Genomic DNA, 25,494 nt, shown 5'->3' with positions numbered 1-25,494 from the left:
GCACAGTCGAAAGAGATTACAGAAAAACGGTTTTCCTCAAGGAAGCGTTTTGGTTTCGGTCCTATCCAACATGTATACAAACGACCGGCCTATAGCCCCCAACACCAGGCGTTTCTTATATGCCGATGACTTTGCTCTTGCCACTCAGAGCTCAGACTTTGAATCAGCAGAGTGAATGCTCACGAACGCCCTTACAGATCTGTCAAGATACTATAGCACAAAACAGCTTAAAACGAACTCCTGAAAAACTCAAGTGTGCGCTTTTGATTTGAGAAATAGGAAAGCTGCTCGTAAGTTGATGGTAGGATGGTCAGGAGTTGAGTTACAACGTTGCTAGACTCCAAAATACCCAGGAGTGACGCTGGACAGATCTCTTACTTTCAAGAGACATTGTATGACTTGCAAGTAGAAAATTTCCACCACGAACAATCTGTTAAGAAAACTGGCTGGATCACAGTGGGGCAGTCAATCTGAAACCATCCGAACCTCTGCACTTGCATTAGCCTATTCTGCAGCAGAGTACGCTAGTCCTGTTTGGTATCATTCATCACATGCCAAACAGGTAGACGTAGCTCTCAACGACACATGCAGAATTTCAACGACACATGCAGAATTATGAAATTGTTTAAAATCTACTCCTGTCGAATGGGTTCACTACCTTGCAGGAATAACATCACCTACCATTCCAAGAGAAAAGTGCAACAAGAACAAACCCATCCCCTGTACGGGCATAAACAGCATTCGCAGCGATTGAAGTCAAGGAAGAGTTTCCTCAGAACATCAAGGTATTTACTACCACTGCTGAGATGAGGGGTGTGTAGATCAACGTCTAATCTGGCAAGATGGGGCTGCAGTACAGAAAACAATATTAATTGTGTTTATGGAGAAGTCCAGACTGTCCAACAGAGGCTTCGGTGTCGGCTGTGTCCAGCCTCCTGTATTCCAGAAGACCTTCATCAAGTGACGGAAAATGGACTGGAAGTATCCAAATTTTGATCAAATACTACATGACATGTTAACTGTGCACCTGTGTGTGTTTCTGACACGATAATATTAGGAATGCGACACTAGAGAGATAGAAGAGTTTTTCTATTTGCTGACTATGGCCGATGTAGAGAGGATATAAAATGCAGACTGGCAACAGCAAGAAAAGCATCTCTGAGGAACAGAAATTTTGTGTAATAGACTAGAAATTTAAATGTTGGGAAGTATTTTCTATACGTATTTTTATGGCGTGTACCCTCGTACCAAAGTAAAACAACGAAGAGAAAAGGAGAATAGAAGCTTCTGAAATGTGGTACCACAGAAGAATGCTGAAGAGTAAGTGGGTAGATCGAATAAGGAGGTACTGAATCGTTGGCAAAGGGAGCAAGTTTGAGGGGATAAAAATTATAAGAGGAAGTAAACAGGTTAACGCAGAGACGAAGAGGCTTGCACAGAATAGACTAGCATGGAGAACTTCACTGCCATTCTTTGGACTGAAAACCCTAACAACAACATGAAGTTGACATAATAGGGTAGCTGAAAATTAAAATATGACGCTCTACAGCTCTGAGACAGTAGAACGTATAGAAAGATAGGTTTGATCCCTAGCTCCTACTGTGTAAAGGCTGAGCTAAGCGTACTTGCGCGAAAGAATAACGCCACGCGTGCAGCGACGCTTCAGAGGATTTCCTCGCCCGCGGTGACGTGGCTTGGCGTCCGCAGCAGACGTAAACAACTTTATTGTGCAGGCCGGCACGTCCGCACGGGCGAGCGTATCAGGAATTTCTGATCTCATGAATAAATTTTCATATGAATGGCTGACAGTAAAAGGCGCTGGGCGCGTCAAGCGCTGGACGCGTCTTTGTCTCAGCGCTCGTAAAAAAATGGGAGTGAAGTGCGCCTGGATGAAAGCTGGACGCGTCCCGCTGGCGTTACTCTGACGTTACGCTGACGTCTACTTCAGAGCCCTCTGCGGAAGTCGCTGGCGTGTCGAAAGCAACCTCACGATGTATATTTCTGTTGTAGGCGACGCTTAACTGTCGTGGCAGCGGACAACAGTGAATACAGCGAGTTTCCGAAACGAATGTTCTCTTTGATGTGCTTTAATAACGACCACATGAGTAACGAGAAACAGGAATTTTTGTCCAATAATACTCTTCAGCATAAAGTGAGAAAAATGATTACTAGTATTATACCTTCTCCAACGCTGTAAACTAACAGTAGCCACATTTTCCATTCAGAACGATTCACAGGAAGCCGGAACCACACCTATTACGTATTGCTTTGTCCGAGAAAAGAGCATCATTGTTGCTGTTCTAGACATAAAACGTTAAAGACATTACCTCAGTGTATGTCGGCGTATACTCACTATTTTACTAACCAAAATTTCATCTCATCACCCACCATATGTCTCGAAGGTAAGTGGGTAAAGTCATAATCTCGAGTAAAATTGAGGCACTGTTGATGGCACTGTTGTCCGGAGGATCTCAAAAAATCTGACCAAGTTCTGTCTTGACGAATGCCTTCTTTCTTCATGTCGTTTGAAACCTATTGTTCGCGGACTTCGACTCACTCCAATGGAAGGATCAGCATCAAATGTCAGACGCAAGTATTGAGAACAGGCAAATATGCAGCAGATATAGCAGTACGTATTTCAGATCTTACTGCTCTTTGTCTTAGTTTTGTGTTCCAGGAAAAAGTTTTTCTGTTGTACATGTTTTTTGTCATTTGGAATGCCCTCTGTTTTCTACGGCCATCATTTCTTTCGAGTTGCTTGTTAAAATAAAAAAATGTATTAATAGTGGATATTCTTAACCCGCCAGATTAGCCGAGCGTGCTAACGCGCTGCTTCCTGGACTCGGGTAGGCGAGCCGGCCCCGGATCGAATCCGCCCGGCAGTTTCATGATGGAGGCCGGTGTGCCGGCCAGCCTGGATGTGGTTTTTTGGCGGTTTTCCACATCCCTCTAAGTGAATACCAGGCTGGTCCCCACGTCCCGCCTCAGTTACACGGCTCGCAGATATCTCAACACCTTCCCACTATTCTATGGATCACAATAGTGGCAGACAGTTGGGTTACACTAATTCCTTTCCGGGGGATACGGGGTGGCGGCAGGAAGGGCATCCGGCCACCCCTTCAACTAACATAGCCACATCCGATTAACCATTCCGACCCTGCGTATCCGCGGGAAAGACAAGCAAAAGAAATAAAGAAAAGAAAGAAAGTGGATATTCTTAACAAAGGTCGTATGGTAAATTCTCCACACTCCTGACAATTGGAAGAATAAGAATATTGTCGTCCTAACATTGAAAAATGTCTAAATTTATTTCTATCTCGAGAAAATCTATACTTACAAACACGTAAAACAATATTTGCAGGACAGTAAATAGTGCATTTTCTGCTTATTCTTTGTATGCCAAATAAAATCGAAAATTTTTTCTCATTATATCGTTTTGACATTTTTACTGTCGAAACTATTTTCATTGAAAAACACTTATCTTTTTACGTTTTTCTGTATGCGTCATGTAAGATTTTTCTTCGCTCACTGGCAAATACCGGTACGTTTCTGCTTGCGGCTGTTTCGTCTGCCTCGTGGGAGCATATTAGAAGGAAAGATAAAACATGCGTTGGTGAAACCTTCGCAATGTGTCACGAAAACAAAGGCAACAACAAGTATTTAGAACACACCACAAATGCACAAAAGCCACTACTATAATTGTAGTGAGCTCTGCGGGTGTAGATTAACTTCCACTGCCAGCCGATGGTCTCTGTTTCTGTGCAATCGCAGTTTGCAGCGTACTCAAGTTCGTAGGACTCCACACCCAGTTGGCTGGTGATTTACACGCAAGCACATGACGCGCGTCCACAACGAGAAATCGATTTTCACCAGAAAGTCGCTCAGGTAAAACCGGCTTTATACGAGGCTCACACCAAAAGAAATGTACACTCTTTTTGTAAAAATACAGTTTTCATTCTGCATGTCTGAAAGTTTTACACTGTGTAGACACATCCTTCCTGATTGTTTTCAAACTTAGTTCAACCTATTCCAGTGAGTGGCGCTGTCACAGCATGTCTTCAAGATGGCTGCTACACTTGACGTTCGTCAGAAGCAACGTGCTGTCATAGAATTCCTGTGCTGTGAAAACGAGACAGTGGGAAACCTCCACAAGAGGTTGAAGACGGTGTATGGAGATGCTGCTGTCGATCGCAGTACAGTTAGTCGGTGGGCAAGCAGGTTACGTGATGAAAGCGGGCACGGCAATATTGAGGATTGCCCTCACAGTGCCAGGCCTCGTACTGCACACACTCCAGACAATGTGCAGAGAGTTAATGAATTGGTGACTGCTGACAGACGCATCACAGTGAACGAATTGTCACGCTACGTTGGGATAGGGGAAGGAAGTGTTTGCAGAATACTGAAAGTGTTGGCGTTAAAAAAGGTTTGTGCCAGGTGGGTTCCCAGGATGTTGACAGTGGCTCAGAAAGAAACAAGAAAAACGGAATGCAGCGAACTAACAGTACGAGAATGGTGGAGATGAATTTCTTGGAAGAACTGTGACAGGTGATGAAACATGGCTCCATCATTTTTCACCAGAGACGAAGAGGCAATCAGTAGAGTGGCATCATGCAAATTCACCCAAGAAAAAATAATTCAAAACCACACCTTCTGCTGGAAAAAATATGGCTACGGTGTTTTTCGATTCCGAAGGACTCTTGCTTGTGGACATCATGCCAATTGGAACCACCATAAATTCTGATGCATATGTGACGACACTGAAGAAACTTTAAGCTCGACTGAGCCGTGTTCGACCACATCGGCAAAAGCAGGATGTTTTGCTGTTGCATGACGATGCACGGCCACATGTCAGTCAAAAATCCATGGAAGCGATCACAAAACTCGGATGGACAACACTGAAACACCCGCCTTACAGTACTGACCTGGCTCCATGTGGCTATCATCTCTTTGGGAAACTGAAAGACTCTCTTCGTGGAACTAGGTTTGAAGAAGATGACTCCCTTGTGCACGCTGCCAAACAGTGGCTCCAACAGGTTGGTCAAGAATTTTACCGTGCCGGTATACAGGCGGTGGTTCCAAGATGGTGTAAGGCAGTTAAGAGGAATGAAAATTATGTGGAGATATGAAAATATTGTTCCTAAAGGATGTATCTACACACTGTAAAACTTTCAAACGTGTAGAATAAAAGATGGTTTAAAAAAAAAAAACATAGTTTGCATTTCTTTTGGAGTGACCTTCGTACTACCTTGGCGACAGTGCCGTCTGAAAGGACATCTGGCCACAAATGTAAATAATGAAATAAAATTTGCCAAATCTTGAAAAAGACGGAGTCCGTACTAGACGGAATAATCGTTAGAGAAAAGACGGAGGAAAGAATGTTTCAAGTCTACTGCTGATCATTCTGTGTCCAGTTTGCTTACCTTAAGACGTCTCGTATCCTCTTGTGCCTCTTATAGCTTTTGATAAGTTGTACTTCTGAGGTGAAGACCGTAGGTAGCTGATGTGCCGTGTTGTCTTTCTCGCAGACTGCTGCAGGACGTGACGAACAGATCGCGCGGCCCCTGCGAGACGAGCGTGCCCAAGAAGCGGCTGACGGTGACGTGGGGCCAGAGCGTGCACCTGGGCTGCCTCAGCCAGCAGCAGGCTGCCCCGCAGGTGCTCGCCGGCCGCGCCGTCTCCTGGCTGCACTACAGCGACGCCAGGGGCCGCTACCACATACGCTTCAGGTGAGCGAAGCGCTGCACTGTGCGAGCACGGCTAGAGGCTCAGTAAACACTGGTATCCCACTAAGATGTGGCACGAACAAGTTTCACAATTGTAATGTACTTTAGCAATGAAAAATATGGCATCGTCCTGGTCATAAGGGGGAGTAGTCACATCTCATCTCGGAATATACAGGGTGTTTCAAAAATGACCAGTATATTTGAAACGGCAATAAAAACTAAACGAGCAGCGATAGAAATACACCGTTTGTTGCAATATGCTTGGGACAACAGTACATTTTCAGGCGGACAAACTTTCGAAATTACAGTAGTTACAATTTTCAACAACAGATGGCGCTGCAAGTGATGTGAAAGATATAGACGACAACACAGTCTGTGGGTGCGCCATTCTGTACGTCGTCTTTCTGCTGTAAGCGTGTGCTGTTCACAACGTGCAAGTGTGCTGTGGACAACATGGTTTATTCCTTAGAACAGAGGATTTTTCTGGTGTTGGAATTCCATCGCCTAGAACACAGTGTTTTTGCAACAAGACGAAGTTTTCAACGGAGGTTTAATGTAACCAAAGGACCGAAAAGCGATACAATAAAGGATCTGTTTGAAAAATTTCAACGGACTGGGATCGTGACGGATGAACGTGCTGGAAAGGTAGGGCGACCGCGTACGGCAACCACAGAGGGCAACGCGCAGCTAGTGCAGCAGGTGATCCAACAGCGGCCTCGGGTTTCCGTTCGCCGTGTTGCAGCTGCGGTCCAAATGACGCCAACGTCCACGTATCGTCTCATGCGCCAGAGTTTACACCTCTATCCATACAAAATTCAAACGCGGCAACCCCTCAGCGCCGCTACCATTGCTGCACGAGAGACATTCGCTAACGATATAGTGCACAGGATTGATGACGGCGATATGCATGTGGGCAGCATTTGGTTTACTGACGAAGCGTATTTTTACCTGGACGGCTTCGTCAATAAACAGAACTGGCGCATATGGGGAACCGAAAAGCCCCATGTTGCAGTCCCATCGTCCCTGCATCCTCAAAAAGTACTGGTCTGGGCCGCCATGTCTTCCAAAGGAATCATTGGCCCATTTTTCAGATCCGAAACGATTACTGCATCACGCTATCTGGACATTCTTCGTGAATTTGTGGCGGTACAAACTGCCATAGACGACACTGCGAACACCTCGTGGTTTATGCAAGATGGTGCCCGGCCACATCGCACGGCCGACGTCTTTAATTTCCTGAATGAATATTTCGATGATCGTGTGATTGCTTTGGGCTATCCGAAACATACAGGAGGCGGCGTGGATTGGCCTCCCTATTCGCCAGACATGAACCCCTGTGACTTCTTTCTGTGGGGACACTTGAAAGACCAGGTGTACCGCCAGAATCCAGAAACAATTGAACAGCTGAAGCAGTACATCTCATCTGCATGTGAAGCCATTCCGCCAGACACGTTGTCAAAGGTTTCGGGTAATTTCATTCAGAGACTACGCCATATTATTGCTACGCATGGTGGATATGTGGAAAATATCGTACTATAGAGTTTCCCAGACCGCAGCGCCATCTGTTGTTGACAATTGTAACTACTGTAATTTCGAAAGTTTGTCTGCCTGAAAATGTAATGTTGTCCCAAGCATATTGCAACAAACGGTGTATTTCTATCGCTGCTCGTTTAGTTTGTATTGCCGTTTCAAATATACCGGTCATTTTTGAAACACCCTGTATATACAGGATGAGTCACCTAACGTTACCGCTGGATGTATTTCGTAAACCACATCAAATACTGACGAACCGATTCCACATTCCGAACGTGAGGAGAGGGGCTAGTGTAACTGGTTAATACAAACCATACAAAAATGCACGGAAGTATGTTTTTTAACACAAACCTACGTTTTTTTAAAATGGAACCGCGTTAGTTTTGTTAGCACATCTGAACGTATAAACAAATACGTAATCAGTGCCGTTTGTTGCACTGTAAAATGTTAATTACATCCGGAGATATTGTAACCTAAAGTTGACGCTTGAAACCTCCGACGTTCAGTTGCGTGTTCTAACAAACAGCGGGCCACGGTCGGCGAGTAGCATCTGCAGGGACATTTTTACAATGGCGACCGTGTTTTCGAGTGTGGCTGTAGTGCACTGTTGTGGTTCGGTCTAGCTGTCGCAGTGTCCGCATGTAGCGCTTGCTGCTATTGTTTTTCTGCATTCGTCTCCGCACGCAGACCAACTGTAGTACACCGTGTTACCAGACGTCTGTGAGAGTGTAGTGTTGTAGGAACTGTGACAATGGTGTATTCGAACTCTGAAAAGGCGGAGATGATACTCATCTATGGCGAGTGTCGACGAAATGCAGCTGTAGCCTGCAGGGTGTATGCAGAACGGTACCCGGGCAGAGAGCATCCAACGTGCTGCACATTGCAAAACATCTACCGCCAACTGTATGCAACAGGTATGCTCGTAGCACGCAAACGGGTCCGTAACAGGCCCGTCACAGGAGAAGCGGGTGCAGTTGGTGTGTTAGCTGCTGTTGCCATGAACCCACACATGAGTACACGGGACATTGCGAGAGCCGGTGGACTGATTCAAAGTGGTCTCATGCGCATACTGCATCGTCACCGCTTTCACCCGTTTCATGTGTTGCTACATCAGCAATTACATGGTGATGACTACAATCCTCGCTGGCTCAGACAGGTAGAGCGACAGCGACAGTGGACTGTAAATGTATGGTGCGGAATCATTGGCGACTACCTCATTGGTCCTCACTTCATTGCAGGTGCCCAAACAGCTGCAACAAACATCGCGTTTCTACAGAATGATCTGCCAACGTTGCTCGAAAATGTCCCACTGGAAACGCGTTGACGTATGTGGTATCAGCATGATGGTGCACCTGCACATTCCGCAATTAACACTAGGCTGACCCTTGACAGGATGTTCGACGGGCGTTTCATAAGACGTGGAGGACGCATAAATTGGCCAGCCCGTTCTCCTGATCTTACACCTCTGGACTTCTTTCTCTGGGGTACGTTAAAGGAGAATGTGTATCGTTATGTGCCTACAATCCCAGAGGATATGAAACAACGTATTGTGGCAGCCTGCGGCGACATTACACCAGGTGTACTACGGCGTGTACGACATTCATTATGCCAGAGATTGCAATTGTGTGCAGCAAATGATGGCCACCACATTGAACATCTATTGGCCTGACATGTCGGGACACACTCTATTCCACTCCGTAATTGAAAACGGAAACCACGTGTGTACGTGTACCTCACCCCTCATGGTAATGTACATGTGCGTCAGTGAAAAAGTCCAATAAAAAGGTGTTAGCATGTGGACGTAATGTGCTGTTCCAGTCTCTTCTGTACCTAAGGTCCATCACCGTTCCCTTTGGATCCCTAGGTAATTCGGTGCTCTCCGATACACACGATCGAACAGCGGAGGAGTGGTACTCAAGCGTCAACTTTAGGTTACAATATCTCCGGATGTAGTTAACATTTTACAATGCAACAAACGGCACTGATTACGTATTTGTTTATATGTTCAGATGTGCTAACAAAACTAACGTGGTTCCATTTGAAAAAAATGTAGGTTTGTGTTAAAAAACATACTTGCGTGCATTTTTGTATGGTTTGTATTAACCAATTACACTAGCCCCTCTCCTCACGTTCAGTCTGTGGAATCGATTCGTCAGTATTTTATGTGGTTTACGAAATATATCCAGCGGTAATATTAGGTGACTCACATATATATATAATTTTTGTTTCTTTGCATGTATACATATGTGCAGTCCTAGTATACACTGAAATCTCCATCCATAAGGTGGAGACCGGCTGCGCCACTTTGATTTCGGTCCTCTAGCTGCGTTCTGCGCTATTGTACCGTGGAGCTTTCAGTGTGCACCAGGATTGCACACACATCTCGAAAGAAACAAAACATTAATTATGTAACTTAATTTTCTTGAGCTAATGATTAAAACATTCACTGCTTATACGAGATTGTCTTAAAGTATGTCTTGTTTTAAATTTTAGAGCTGACCACCTATTGTCATGCAACAACTTCAATTCTTCTTCTGTCTCTGTCGTTTCCTATTTTTACAGTACTCCTTAATCTTCTCCCTATATCGACTTTCCTTTCTTCTCTCCATGTCGCTCCTAACATCTTATATTTTTGTCTTGAACAGTAATAAAATATAGTATTTTATTGTTAAAGAAGTTTCTTTGCATTATTTAAAATTCTGTCCATATATCTGTAATTCATGACTGTTTTGACTTATTTTTCGAGAAATACACGAATATTCGTTTTCTTTGCCTGTTTCCACTGATTCGGTAGCAGAGTCCAGAGAAGACTATCCTTCGATTTGCCAGTACCGGTGTATTCTTGCAGATATTCTCATTACTTCTGATTTTCCAACCGTAGGAGATGTTATTCAATGATATCCATTATTCACAGTGCTAACCATGACCAATACATGATCAAAAATTCAGTTTACAATTATGTTTATTGGAATAAACTCTTCCTTTTTCCCCTCAACACTTCCTAGGGCTAGCAGATTGTATCACACATATTGCTCTTTCTATTAATTCGTATTTCAGGTTTCTCTACTTTTCCAGTTTATATTCCCATGCATAAATGTACAGGTTATTCGGGTTAAACGTACAATAACATAAAAGATAGCCCGCCCGATTGGCCGTGCGGTCTAATGCGCGGCTTTCCGGGCGGGAAGGAGCGCCGGTCCCCGGCACGAATCCGCCCGGCGGATTTGTGTCGAGGTCTGGTGAGCCGGCCAGTCTGTGGACTGTTTTTAGGCGGTTTTCCATCTGCCTCGGCAAATGCGGGCTGGTTCCCCTTATTCCGACTCACACTATGTTCTCCACGTACGCGTATATCACCATTACTATACCACGCAAACATAGGGGTTACACTCGTCTGGTGTGAGACATTCCCTGGGGGTCCACCGAGGGCCGAACCGCACAATATCCCTGGGTTCGGTGTGGGGCGGCGGAGGGGTAAAGTGGACTGCGGTAGTCGTCGTGGGGTTGTGTACCATTGTGGCTGCGGCGGGGACGGAGCCTCTCCCTCGTTACATAAAAGATAATAACTTGAAACATAACTGAGATACATGGTCCAGTCACGTAAATGTGACCACCGTCTATGTTCGGCGTCATTGTTCAATAGCCACCAATAGACTGGAGGCGGCAGTGGAGGGTATATAAAGAGTGCGGAGAACACTGCAGTCGTTGTGGTATTGCAGAAACGGAGTCATTTATCTTATGTCCAGAAGGTCATGATTATCGGCTGTCGGGCCGAAGGTGGAAGCATTTCCGATGCAGCTAAGTTTGTAAACTATTCGCGCGCCGCCGTGGTTAAGGTATACCGTGCATGGGAAAACGACGATATCCAAATCCCGTGCCGAGGCAACTATGGTGGATCACTGGCCACGAACTGCGACCAGCTGATGATGTTTCAACTTAAGTAATAACGAAATGGGCAAGTACCTTCAGGAAACCCGGAGATTACTTTCGATGTATGGACAGTAGTCGTTTTTAGTAACACAACATGTATTATGCGTCTTTTATTTCTAGAGAAGAGTTAAAAACTTTGTCAAGAGCCCTCAGACTTGATCGTATTTTATTGACAACTAACGAGAAATTTGTTCTAGTGAATGTGCTATTAAGATACGTTGAGTCATATATTGCCAATTGTCGCCAAAGCTACGAAAATGTTGCGTTATACATGATTTCCATCCAACTGCCATAAGAAAGAGAAATATTTCAAAATGTCAATGAATTTTGGTTTTCGTTTAGAAACTCTAAAAATTCCCTGTGCATGCGGAAACATTGGATTCATTCGATGGAGCCTATGACGTTTTAATTTATGTTTTCCGTGACTGAAAAATACCATTCTTCAACTTGTAATGTGGAAAGCACACCCGACGGTTGATCGTACATTACCCTCACATTCTGGCATATTGTAAATCATTGTATCACTGAATTAAGCCATTTACGCGTTTATTTATCAATGTTGGACTTGGTCTTTCCATGTCTGGCAGTCGTGCATGAAAAGTGTGTCTGCAGATCAAAGGGTCCAGGTGCAAAGCAGTTCATCATACCTTACCCGATTGCAGGTATAAGGGATTTCGGAAATCAGGACAGTCATACATTTTGAGGGAAATTTTATGCGTTTGGTCGCTTATTTGTCGATGATTATAAACATAACATTCGCTGTGCTAGTATTACTTGTCGATGATTATAAATATAACATTTGTTGTAATAGTAAATAATAGCTAAAAACTAAATAACATTGAGAATTCAATAAAACTTCCTTACAAACACACTTATCTTTTCACCATATTATCTTTCAAATGTGATATGTATAAGACTAGTGTTGAATAAATATAAATAAAAATAATGAAAACACATGAACTGGAATTGCTCCAGCAATCCACTGATTACGGAGCTTCAACGCTAACCACATGACCGCCGCCATCTCATGCTGGCAGTCGTATCGCACCGGTGCATTATTGCCACGTAAAGCGTCTCTTGCGATTTTCCAGAAATCGCCTAACTAGTACGCTTTACTACTTGCTTAGTATGTTGTCCTAATGGACTAGTAAAATGCACGAAGTTTGAAGTAAATCCGTCATCCGATTGCCGTGGCCTACCCTTTTAAGGATAATAGATGTTCTTTGTAATGTTAAAGACGGTATAGGTCTCTGAAAGCTGAATGCATGTCGCATTCTATGCGGCAAGTCATAACTGCGATTATCAGAAGGCCGGCCGGAGTGGCCGAGCGGTTAAAGGCGCTACAGTCTGGAACCGCGCGACCGCTACGGTCGCGGGTTCGAATCCTGCCTCGGGCATGGATGTGTGTGATGTCCTTAGGTTAGTTAGGTTTAGGTAGTTCTAAGTTCTAGGGGACTTATGACCACAGCAGTTGAGTCCCATAGTGCTCAGAGCCATTTGACTATCAGAACGGTGGAGGAGGTATGGAAGGAACATCAGTGGCAAACACGAATAAAACTACCAAGGAAATCAGCTGTTGCCGAGTGCTGCCTCGAATATAGTCACTAAATGGAATACCATGAGACCAGTAGCGGGGTGCAGACGCCAGGTTTATGGGACAGCATGATTAAGGAGTCTATCTAAATTAAGACGTCATAAAACCTAATAAACAAGGGATTGCGGTTTAGATTTAAATAACGCTTTGGGTGCGGCACTCAAATTCCTCCAGCCATCACATCCACCAGAGTTGGTAAATGCTGAGAGCATTTAACATAGCACGGAATATCAGTGCGAACTCTGAAGAGCAGAAGAGCATAAACGGGCATGTCGTCCGTCGGGAATAGCGGATTGAGACAAACTGTGAGACCACAGACTGGTTGGAGTCCAGGCTGCGAGTGCACGTAACAACAGAACTCGCAACATCTGATGAAGATTGTTGGGTCCGTCGTCGAAATACTGTGCATGAAATGAAAACAACTACTCGGCAGAAAATCCGGAAGCTCACTAGTCGCGCCTGAGAGTTCACATTCTTCGATAGCAGCAAACTTGAGGTGTTTCCAGTTTCTTATTCTCCTGATAATTCAAGTTTCACTTGCGTAACACTATGATCGAGGACCTGACATTCTGAAACTTCTTCCTCAGTTCCATGTCAATATCTATTACGAGTAGAGCTGTCCTTTCTATTGACTACAACGTTTTTCGCTTGTACCAATCTACTTCTGATATCTGACCTACTGCAGCATTTCTATGTAATATTGCTTCCTAAATATCATTCTTTCAGTATTGTGTGGTTCCCAGTTTTGATGCTGTACTCCGTGCTAAGCATGTTGTCCATTAATTCCACCAGATCTTCCTTATAACCGACCAAATAAATTGTGTCCTCTGCAAACCTCGGCATAGGAATCTGTTCCTCTCGAACGTTTTTTCATCTGTGCATACTTCAATTCACTTCTTTTATAGCTTTTCGACGTACAAAGCAAAGTCATATAGTGATAAGCTGCAAACACAACGTTTCGCCATTTTTAACACAAATTTGTCTGTCTTGAAGTTCCACTTACCAGTGGAATACAAAATCTGGAACATGTGTACTTCAATTATGAAACAGCTTTGGTATAATAGCTATGTAGATGCGGAAGGACTGGCAAAATATAGGAAGAGGAGGTTGACACCGTCAGATCAGCTGGAATACTGATGATACAAAGAGAGGGAAATGATACGAAGAGATACGAAGAGAGTGCGAGTGTGAGAAAGGGGTGAGAGTTCCTTGTTTCTTTTGTCATTGGGTTTACGTTTCATCAGCCTCCGCCTGGTTTGATGCGAGTCGTCACGACTTGCTCTCCTGCTACAACCTCTTCACCTCATAGTAGCATCAAGATCGCACTTGCTCTACATCTACATCTACATGGATGCTCTGCAAATCACATTGAAGTGCCTGGCAGAGGGTTCATCGAACCACCTTCACAATTCTCTATTATTCCAATCTCGTATAGGACGTAGAATGAACACCTATATCTTTCTGTAGGAGCTCTGATTTCTCTTTTTTTTTATCGTGGTTATCATTCCTCCCTATGTAGGTCGGTGTCACCAAAATATTTTCGCATTCGGAGGAGAAGGTTGGTGATTGGAATTTCGAGAGAAGATTCCGTCGCAACGAAAAACGCATTTGTTTTAATGATTTCCAGCCCAAATCCTGTATAATTTCTGTGACATTCTCTCCCATATTTCGCGATAATACGAAACTTGCTGCCTTTCTTTGAACTTTTTCGATGTAGTCCGTCAGTCCTACGTGGTAAGGATCCGACACCGCGCAGCAGTATTCTAAAAGAGGACGGACAAGCGTAGTGTAGGCAGTCTCCTAAGTAGGTCTGTTACATTTTCTAAGTGCCCTGCCAATAAAACGCATCTTTGGTTAGCCTTCCCCACAACATTTTCTATGTGTTCCTTCCAATTTAAATTCTTCGTAGTTGTAATACCTAGGTATTTAGTTGAATTTACGGCTTTTAGATTAGACTGATTTATCGTGTAACCGAAGTTTAACGAATTTCTTTTAGCACTCATGTGGATGACCTCACACTTTTCTTATTTAGGGTCAATTGCCACTTTTCGCACCATTCAGATATCTTTTCTAAATCGTTTTGCAGTTTGTTGTGATTTTCTGATGATTTTATTAGTCGATAAACGACAGCGTCATCTGCAAACAACCGAAGACGGCTGCTCAGATTGTCTCCCAAATCGTTTGTACAGATAAGGAACAGCAAAGGGCCCATAACACTACCTTGCAGAACGCCAGAAATCACTTCTCTTTTACTCGGTGACTTTCCGTTGATTTCTACGAGCTCTCTGACTGGAAATCACAAATCCAGTAACATAACTGAGACGATATTCCATAAGCACGTAATTTCACTACGAGTTGCTTCAGTGGTACAGTGTCAAAAGCCTTCCGGAAATCCAAATATACGGAATCGATCTGAAATCCCTTGTCAGTAGCACTCAACCTTTCATGGGCCGGCCGAAGTGGCCGTGCGGTTAAAGGCGCTGCAGTCTGGAACCGCAAGACCGCTACGGTCGCAGGTTCGAATCCTGCCTCGGGCATGGATGTTTGTGATGTCCTTAGGTTAGTTAGGTTTAACTAGTTCTAAGTTCTAGGGGACTAATGACCTCAGCAGTTGAGTCCCATAGTGCTCAGAGCCATTTGAACCATTTGAACCTTTCATGTGAATAAAGAGCTAGTTGTGTTTCACAGGAACGATGTTTTCTAAACCCGTTTTGACAGTGTGTCAATAGACAGCTTTCTTCGAGGTAATTCATAATGTTCAAACACGATGTATGTTCTAGAATCCTGCTGCATATCGACGTTAACGATATGGGCCTGTAATTTAGTGGATTACTCCTACTACCTTTCTTGAATATTGGTGTGACCTGTGCAACTTCCCAGTCTTTGGTTACGGATCTTTCGGCGAGCGAACGGTTGTACATGATTGTTAAGTATGGAGCTACTCCATCAGCATACTCCGAAAGGAACCTGATTGGTATACAGTCTGGACCAGAAGACTTGCATTTATTGCTCCATTATTTGTAGGATATATTTCAATTTCCGCCTTTCCCTAGAGATTTTACCATACACGGCTCTCTCTACTATCATGGGAGTATTTCCCTGGTGACTTATCACATGTCCTACCACCCTGCCACTTCATGTAGTCAGTGTTTCTGACACACTCCTATTCTCGCAGACTCTGAAGCGGACCTCCTCATTCGTTGTCAGTCCACCGAATTTTCAGCATCCTTCGGCAGCACCACATCTCAGACGGCTCCACTCTCTTCCCTTCCGGTTTCCCAGAGTCCTCAGGCCAGTGCAGCAAAACTGGGCGGGGGCAGGTTGTCGTGGGTGTTATCGCTGTGTCGGCACCGCAGCTCCTCGCCAGATGAGCGGCGCGGGCGGGCCTGTGTCCCAGATGGGCGCGCGACAAGCCGTGATGAATGGGCGGGGCCGGCTTCCCGGCTGCAGGCGGCCCCCAGCACCTGTTGCTCCGCCCGCGCCGCCTCGCAAGTAACCGGCAGCACATCTGGACGGCGGCGCTTCTTCCGCGCCGCTCCTCATAATGGAATGGCAGATGACGCAGCCGCAGTGCTTACTGGCTTTCTACCGTTTCTAAATACACCGTAAGATTCGCAGCCTTGGTCATACACTACTGGCTATTAAAATTCCTACACCACGAAGATGACGTGCTACAGACGCGAAATTTAACCGACAGGAAGAAGATGCTGTGATATGCAAATGATTAGCTTTCCAGAGCATTCACACAAGGTTGGCGCCGGTGACGACACTCACAACGTGCTGAGATGAGGAAAGTTTCCAACCGATTTCTCATACACAAACAGCAGTTGACCGTCGTTGCCTGGTTAAATGTTGTTGTGATGCCTCATGTAAGGAGGAGAAATGCGTACCATCACGTTTCCGACTTTGATAAACCTCGGATTGTAGTCTATCGCGATTGCGGTTTATCGTATTGCGACATTGCTGCTCTCGTTGGTCAATATCCAATGACTGTTAGCGGAATATGGAATCGGTGGGTTCAGGAGGGTAATACGGAACGTCCTGCTGGATCCCAACGGCCTCGTATCGCCAGCAGTCGAGATGACAGGTATCTTATCCGCATGGCTGTAACGGATCGTGCAGCCACGTCTCGATCCCTGAGTCAGCAGATGTGGACGTTTGCAAGACAACAACCATCTGCACGAACAGTTGGACGACGTTTGCAGCAGCATGGACTATCAGCTCGGAGACCATGGCTGCGGCTACCCTTGACGCTTCATCACAGACAGGAGCGCCGGCGATGGTGTACTCAACGACGAATCTGTGTGTACGAATGGCAAAACGTCATTTTTTCGGATGAATCCAGGTTCTGTTTACAGCATCATGATGGTCGCATCCGTGTTTGGCGACATCGCGGTGAACGCACATTGGAAGCGCGTATTCGTCATCGCCATACTGGCGTATCACCCGGCGCATTGGTATGGGGTGCCATTGGTTACACTTCTCGGTCACCTCTTGTTCGCATTGACGTCTCTTTGAACAGTGGACGTTACATTTCAGATGTGTTACGACCCGTGGCTCTACCCTTCATTCGATCCCTCCGCAGCCCTACATTTCAGCAGGACAATGCACGACCACATATGGCAGGTCCGTACGGGCTTTTCTGGATACAGAAAGTGTTCGACTGCTGCGCTGGCCAGCACTTTCTCCAGATCTCTCACCAAGTGAAAACCTCTGGTAAATGGTGGCAGAGCAACTCGCTCGTCGCAATACGCCAGTCACTACTCTTGATCACCAGTGGTATCGTGTTGAAGCTGCATGGGCAGCTGTACATGTACACGCGATGCAAGCTCTGTTTGACTCAATGCCCAGGCGTATCAAGGCCGTTATAACGGCCAGAGGTGGTTGTTCCGGGTACTGATTTCTCGGGATCTACGCACCCAAATTCCACTCTAATGAAATTTTTCTTCGTATCTTTCTCCGTTTTCGAGATACAGAGGTTCAAAATGATCCTACTTGTACACGAAAAATACGCACTTAAAATCTGTCATTTCCAAAACGTAGTTTATAAGGTGATTTAGCTCGGAGAAAGATGCTGTAAAGTGTCTTCGTTATTATTTGGAAACCGTATGTTGCACTTCTGAAGCACATGCAAAATTTTTTGCGTGTGAAGTTCGCTCTTAGGTATAAGTTTTCCATCTTATGTATAAGTTTTACTGGCCGATACATTTCGTTTCACATGAGTTACACGTTCTCCTGCAGCAGGGAAAAGAATGGAATAAAAAATAAAAAGCAGAATGTCAATACGTTCTTGTTTATTTAAGAGAATCTGATTGAAAAATGGGGTACCAGCTGCGTCATTCTACCTTCCTCAGCACTTGTAAGGGGGGTAGGATGTCAAACGGTCCGGTTTGAAGCGGGAGAGGCACGACACTTCATTTTAATTTCCACTGTCTATAGGAATAAATTCATAACACTTTCTCAGCACGACCAGGAAGGATGCAGTGCTCACACTCATACCATTTCACATGTAAAAAAATTACTTTCTTATATTTTTGAACTTCACAGCCATATTATCGCTGATCGCAGTGTCAGCCTCGCCCGCTATTCATCGCTTGTAGAATCGCTATAGTGGGCTTGTTTACACAAAGACTTAGAGTCCGGGGTCCATTTCAATAACGTATTTCTAGGTGTGTGGCCGCGTCGTATGTGATAAAATTACCAATATTTCCGCTGCTGTTGCAGGCAGACGCCATCATGATGTACTTTCTTCCTAGCTTCCTATTACACACTATTTACATAAATAAGTGGAATATACTTTCGAGAGTATGCCTTCTTGAGCAGTCGTTGGCAATAAGGATTCTTACCACGTAGACAGTTATTCTTAAGTATCGTATTCTTGTCCATTGATTATCGAAATCAAAGTGGGAACAGTCGGCCTTTCAGTCACAGACAGCGCCCTTCATCAAAATTCTAGGTCACCTCGATGAAAGTACTCTGCGGTAGCAGTCTAAGCCGTGCTGGTTTGTCACATGACGACTGAAGCACACAGCCCGAAGTATTCTATTGAAACGGACTGTGTTTGCCAAGACCTACAGTCACACAACGTCGGTCCAGTGCGTTCCCTTCCAGAACGTTTGCCGCAGTCTGCGCAACGTGCTCCGTACAGGCCTTTAGACATTTTCTCCGTACTGTCCTCTCCCATTCTTGGATGGAAGCCCCTGAGCGTTCCTGAAGAGTCTTTGTGGAAACGAGCCCACTATAGCGATTCTACAAGCGATGTATAGCGGGTGAGGCTGACCCTGCGATAAGCGATAATATGGTGAGAAGTCAGAATGAGGATAACGCTCAAGTTGTTTTGAACAATTTATACTGGTTGTTTGCGTGAGAGCGTGCAAAAATGCAACAGGACATAGAGAATGCTCCCATGAACAAACTGAGGTAGTGAAACTGGGGTCGGAGAAGCCAGCTTAAGGAGAAATGGTTCAAATGGCTCTGAGCACTATGGGACTTAACATCTGAGGTCATCAGTCTCCTAGACGTAGAACGACTTAAACCTAACTAACCTAAGGACATGACACACATCCATGCCCGAGGCAGGATTCGAACCTGCGACCTTAGCAGCAGCGACGTTCCGGACTAAAGCACCTACAACCGCTCGGCCACAGCGGCCGGCCAGCTTACGGCGATACCGAAGTGAATTTCTGTACCACTTCGTCTAACATTACTGTTTTCCAGCTTATTTACAACTAACATGCGTTCAAGTTCACACGTACTGTACTGTCCATTTATATGAACAGTCTTTATTTCCTACAAGGAGACAAGGAAGACGAACCTGATTACTAGGAAGTCATGATGCAGGTTTTGTTTACTTTACTTGTCTATAAGGTGGCCTTGTTGTGTGGTATTTACGTTGTCCCATGACAGAACGTGCTATGAATCAACGACAGATCCATTTATTACTCAGAGTTATTCAGAAACGTACTGTACAATACAATGGAGCAGTGACGGTACAGTTTCGCAGAACTCACTGACAAGCACCTAGTGTATGAGGAAGTACGCTGAAATGCTCTCGCTGCTGAAAGGCTGTACAGGGAACGATTTCCTAACAGGCATCATCCGTCAGTCACGACTAGTGTTTATTTCTCTCGACCGACGAAAGCGGATGACTGGTTCATAGGAAAGAAGAAACGGGGGACCTGGAAACATAAGGACCACTCGCACACCCAATTTTGAAGGGAAGATGCTGGGATGTGTTTCAGCGGACCCCACTACAAGTACTCGTCGTGTTGCACGTATTGTAAGCTACAGCACGGATGGTACGTTCATTGCATAACTAGTATAGATAAAAAGGTACACAGTAATGTGATTTTATCCCTATTACCTGCTTAAGCTGGCTTCTACGACCCCAGGTTTCCTACCTGAAATGGTTCATTGGAGCATTTTCTATGTACTGTTAAATTTTTGCACGCTCTTACGGAAAAACCATGTATAGAGGCTTCTTGCTATCGAGAAACATACGCTTATCTCTTTATGTTGATTTACCTGTCCGTTGTTGTGTCATTGGTTATTTACTTTTCTACTTTCAGTGCTGTTCTCCCATTGACTCCTCCATGTGTGCTTTCAATCTCTACTGTGCCCTTCCCATTCCTTGATCTCGTAGTGCTAATCTTACAAATTGGAGTAGGGCAGTGTCTGTATTTCAGTGTCTGTGTAGTTCGATGCAAAATTCCATCTGACGTGCTTGCGTGTCCGGAGAAACAGGAACTGCTGGCGACTGACAGCCATATTAAATTATGAATACAATTGTACGTCAGCTATATTTACTTTACTTATTTACACGTCTAGTTCCGTAGGACCAAATTGACGAGGAAATTTCCAAGGTCATGGAACGTAAAATTTCAACCAAGCCAGTGTCATCAGCAAACAGAAATATTTTAGAATTACCTGTAATACTAGAGGGCATATCATTTATATAAATAAGGAACAAGAGTGGCCCCAACACTGATCCCTGGGGCACCTTCCCCCCCCCCCCCCCACCATTTGACCATGCCCCACTCAGATCCCACTTCACAGCCATTCTCAACACTGAGAATAATGACTTTTTGCTGTCAGTTGTTAAAGTAAGACGTGAACTAATTGTGAGCTACTCGCCATATACTTCTGGAGCAATACTTTGTGATCAACACAATCAAACGCCTTATTTAAATCAGAAAAATATGCCCAGCGTTCGAAAGCTTTTATTTAATCCATCCGGTACCTCAGAGAGGAAACAGAATATAGCAGTTTCAGTTATTAAACCACTTCTAAAGCCGAACTGTAAATTTGATAGGAAATTATGTGATATACGAATTATTAGTAAAAATCCTCATCTTATATCTGTTTCTTTTGGATACTTTTTACTTCTTATCTTATGAACATCATGCATGTTCGAAGGAAATTCACATCGAACTAGACAGACACTGTAAAATACAGGCTCTGCACTACTGTATGTCATGTCAAACCAAGGCAATCTCACGAACAAAAACAATGTCTTCTCTGTTCAGTCATCATAGAATCTGTATGCTTGCACTTTGGAACGTAGATACTAGGACATACGCAAGTTTGGGTCTAGGCCATGAGTCGTGTACGGATAGCCAGAGAGGTTATGGCGACCGCTTGCGTAAAGCGGGATATCCAGATTCGAGTTCGGATACGGCATAAATATTCGTATGTTACTAGAAAATCGTATAGTCGACGTACAGTCGCATTCGCTGTTTCTGAATGCAGAATGAAGTTCACGACTTACAAATTAGAGTAGAAGTTTAAACTATAGTTGATATTTCCTTCCCTTTGGAGCTGTTCTCTGATTCCCTAAAAACGTCCACTTATTACCATAATTTGAAATTACAAGTGTAAACTGCAGGCGGTTTCATTCGGGAGATGTTTTCGTACCCTTTAATATGCTTTGGAGTCTGTTGTAACGTGTGAAGGTAACTGAAATTTATTCCGCTTGTTATGGATTCATCGCATATTTGAATAAACAATTACCCCAGCGGCATTCGTTTTAACGTTTGTTGGTTTGCGGAAATGGATTTATCAAATTTATGGAAAAATATTTACATTTAGGATGACGTTACAGTTATAAATGTACTTCGTGGCTTTCACATATTGGCTGACATTGTTCACCGCTAGATTAGCGATCTAAACGTGCGAGGTGCCACCCCAAATAGCCCGAGTATTTTTCTAGTTCTTAAGAAAGCTTTTACCACAAGTAAACATTTATAGATTGATTTGAGACGTACGATTTTGCACCGATGTACGGGTTTCACGTTAAAGTGTAAGTCTGTCATAAGTTACTAGGCTCTAACTTTTGACATTTTGGAATCTTACGATGACATACACTCTTCAATAAAAACCAGACTAGGCTAACATTAACGTTGAAGGTTTTTCATAATAATCAGCCGCTACAGAGACCAGGGACATCGGCAGAGTAAGCTCCGAGACGGCTCATTTGAAAGGCATGTAGCCGAATTCCCTCTTCATCTTTTCCAACGGGAGCTAGCGCTCGACATTTCATGATATCAACGTCAACAGGAGTTTAAATTCCAGAATTTCTTTCCCTCACGACTCATATTCTTCAAAATTAGATTGAAAATTTGCCCCCGCCCATACTGCTTTAAATTCTGCATTGTCTTTTTCATTTCAGTTAAAAATTCGGGCCTGAGAGGCCCTTGGTCGATGTATGTATCCAATTTTTCACTGAATTTTCGTCATAGTTTTCGGGCGACATCTTCGGAAGCTTGAGGGGATACAGTTGCCAAGTTTTCTTCTTGTGCGTCCCATCCTGTCGCCGAATCTATGTTGACGATTCTTCCCCCCTGAGGCATTTAATAAATGAAGACTTAGTGCAGCTGCCTATTTCTCTCTGAAGACGTTACACCCAGATGAGGTTGGTCAGTATAGTAATGGCGTGTGGCGAGGGCCTCCCTTCGGGTAGACCGCTCGCCTGGTGCAAGCCTTTCGATATGACGCCACTTAGGCGACTTGCGCCTCGGTGGGGATGAAATGATGATGATTAGGACAACACAACAACCAGTTCCTGAGCGGAGAAAATCTCCGACCCAGCCGGGAATCGAACCCGGGCCTGTAGGATTGACAGGCTGTCGAGCTGACCACTCAGCTACCGGGGGCGGACAACTGTCAGTGAACGGCATAATACGTCGACCACGGCCTCTCAGCTTGGAAGTTTTAATTGAAGCATACACCAGCTGTAAAAGCCCTCGTTGTATTGTACTATGAAATAGTATTCAGAAAGGTACTGATACAGGGAGACATGAGAACTCGAGCAGTTATATATTTTTTAATACGTTTCCATTTGAGTGCAACACCAACGTCTGCTAAACTACTCTCACTGGCGTATTCAGACAGGTTAGAAAACTGATAGCGAATTTTTTCATTCGTAGAAAGCAGTATTTTGTCCTGAACGTTTTGTCTCCCAGGTGATTTCAAACTTATTCCATGGAAACAAGATGGAGCCTCTGTTGTTGACACTGTACGGCAGATCGTCACTAAACCGTAATTCGTTGCAGATACAAATGACTGACTTCCTCGAATGGTATATACGATAAATATAGTATTATATGATTTAATTAGGTCTTAACAAATTGCCAGCCTGGGCAAAGATCGCATTGTGGGGTAATGATACATTATTCGCGTCAGCGCATCAGTAAAGAAAAAAACTGACCGACATTTGATTAAACCATACAAATGAATCATTGGCGCCGTATCATATAAATACGCCGCTCGGGATTAGCCGAGCGGTCATAGGCGTCGCAGTCGTGGACTGTGCGGCTGATCCCAGCGGAGGTTCGAGTCCTCCCTCGGGCATGGGTGTGTGTATTTGTCCTTAGGGTAATTTAGGTTAAGTAGTGTGTAAGCTTAGGGACTGATGACCTTAGCAGTTAAGTCCCATAAGATTTCACACACATTTTGAACATTTTCATATAAATACAGGACAATTCAAAATGAACACAGCGGTCATAAACTGCTAGAACTACTTCATACATAGCAACATGCCGATAAGGATCACGAGAATTTCGATCGTTGTTCAATCGCAGTGAATCAGAAGGCGAGGCTTGTGCGGTAACACATAAGTGAAAAGCTCCAAGTCATAGTTCAATATGGCAAGTATCGTACAGAAAGCATCCTACGCGTTCGAATTTAACACTCGTCGTTCCATCGTCACAGAGCAGAAAAGTTATCGTTAGCGATACAATGAATCGCCCCAAATGCTAACAAAATTCGGCGGTTTGAACAAACAGGATGTCTGTGCACAGAAAAAAGTACCGATTGGCCACGTGTATCAGCACAAAACGTAGGACTTCGTCTTTCGTTGGTATCTCGTTCAAGAAACTCGACGTACAATGCTACAAGGGAGCTACAAGTATCACAGATAACGGTTTGGCTTGTTCTCAAAACAAAGGTCTATATGAAACCGCTCGTAATTCAGATTTTACTGGAAATGAAACAGGAAGACTACGTCGAACGTACGGATTACGCTACAGCAATGCTGGAAGTCATGGAGGAAGATACGTTTGCTGCAAGTCTCATTTTTAGTGATGAAGCAAACTACCACGTATGTGGCAATGTTAACCGCCACAGCATTCGAATGTGGGGAACAGAAAAGCCTTGGTGTGTAATTGAACGTCACCGTGACTCGCCGAAAGTCGGGTGCAATTAAACAGCGGCGTGACTCACCGAAAGTTAACGTGTTTTACGCCGTGCAAGCCCAAAAATTGTACCGTTCATTTTTCTTCATCGAGCTAAGTGTTTCGGCAAACCTGGTCATGCTTGAGCAATGGATGTTGCCAGAGCGTGGTACGAATTCCATGGATTACATCTTTCAGCAAGATGGAACCTTAACCACATTAGCATACGGGAGGTCCGTACACTTTTAAATCAACTTCATCCTAACTGTTGGATAGGTCGTACTGGACATGTAGATGCTGTGTTGCGCTTTTGAAACATGTAGGTCTCCGGACCTGACAGCCACTGTTTATTTTAATGAGGGTATATGTAAAAGACAGTTACAGTCTCGTGTGTATAAGAATGAAATGTGTGTAACTATAAAACAAAAAAGAATTAATAAATTGAAAACCAAACAAAATTAAGAATTACAAAATATAAACAAAACAACAAAGTAATAAAAGTAAAAAAAAACGAAAAAAAGTAAAGAAAAAGCCTTCCACAGGGATGTGGCCTTGACGTCAAGATATTATGATTTAAGTATCTTTGAATCTACCAGATAAGTCGAAAAGCTAGTTCACTGATCTTACATCCCTTACTCTGTCCAGAACATATTCGCCTTTTTGTGCTATGGAGGAACAGTTTTCATTATGATAGATATATCTCTAAAAATTATCTAAGCCGCTGATAATCGGTTCATTCATTTCGAATTGCCCTGTACATCTGACTAACACAGAATGGCAATATTAATTGGGACCGTCAAAAACTGTGAGTAAACGAAGTTAAAGGTAATTGATTGGTAATAAAATGCTTGAGTCCGTGGTCTCCATATAAGGGGAACGCTGGTCCTATACGAAAAAGTGCAGAGACAATGGTATCCAGCCAGTTTGTATATGGACAGAATGTGACAGTAATTCAGCAAGTGAAGCCAAGGTAGACACGAAATAAAATGAGTGATTCTCGGGAACACCTGTTTAATAATTTCCAGAGATGGATATTCATGAAATATTA

General features: G+C 44.0%; 1 protein-coding gene across 4 annotated transcripts in view; it reads left to right on the top strand.

Moving 5' to 3' along the window:
- The window catches only part of LOC126198890 (semaphorin-2A-like), a 1,278,287-nt gene that overhangs the window by 1,237,510 nt on the left and 15,283 nt on the right, over positions 1-25,494 (top strand). For all 4 annotated transcript variants that reach the window (XM_049935505.1, XM_049935503.1, XM_049935504.1 and 1 more), the window contains one exon: positions 5,526-5,726. In XM_049935505.1, coding sequence (XP_049791462.1) covers positions 5,526-5,726 — 201 coding nt within the window. The remainder of the gene's footprint in view (positions 1-5,525; positions 5,727-25,494) is intronic.

Source organism: Schistocerca nitens, chromosome 8 (assembly GCF_023898315.1).
Source record: "Schistocerca nitens isolate TAMUIC-IGC-003100 chromosome 8, iqSchNite1.1, whole genome shotgun sequence".
In the NCBI taxonomy this organism is placed as follows: domain Eukaryota; kingdom Metazoa; phylum Arthropoda; class Insecta; order Orthoptera; family Acrididae; genus Schistocerca; species Schistocerca nitens.
The sequence above is the reverse complement of the archived record's forward strand: the minus strand, read 5'-3'. Positions and strand labels throughout refer to the sequence as shown.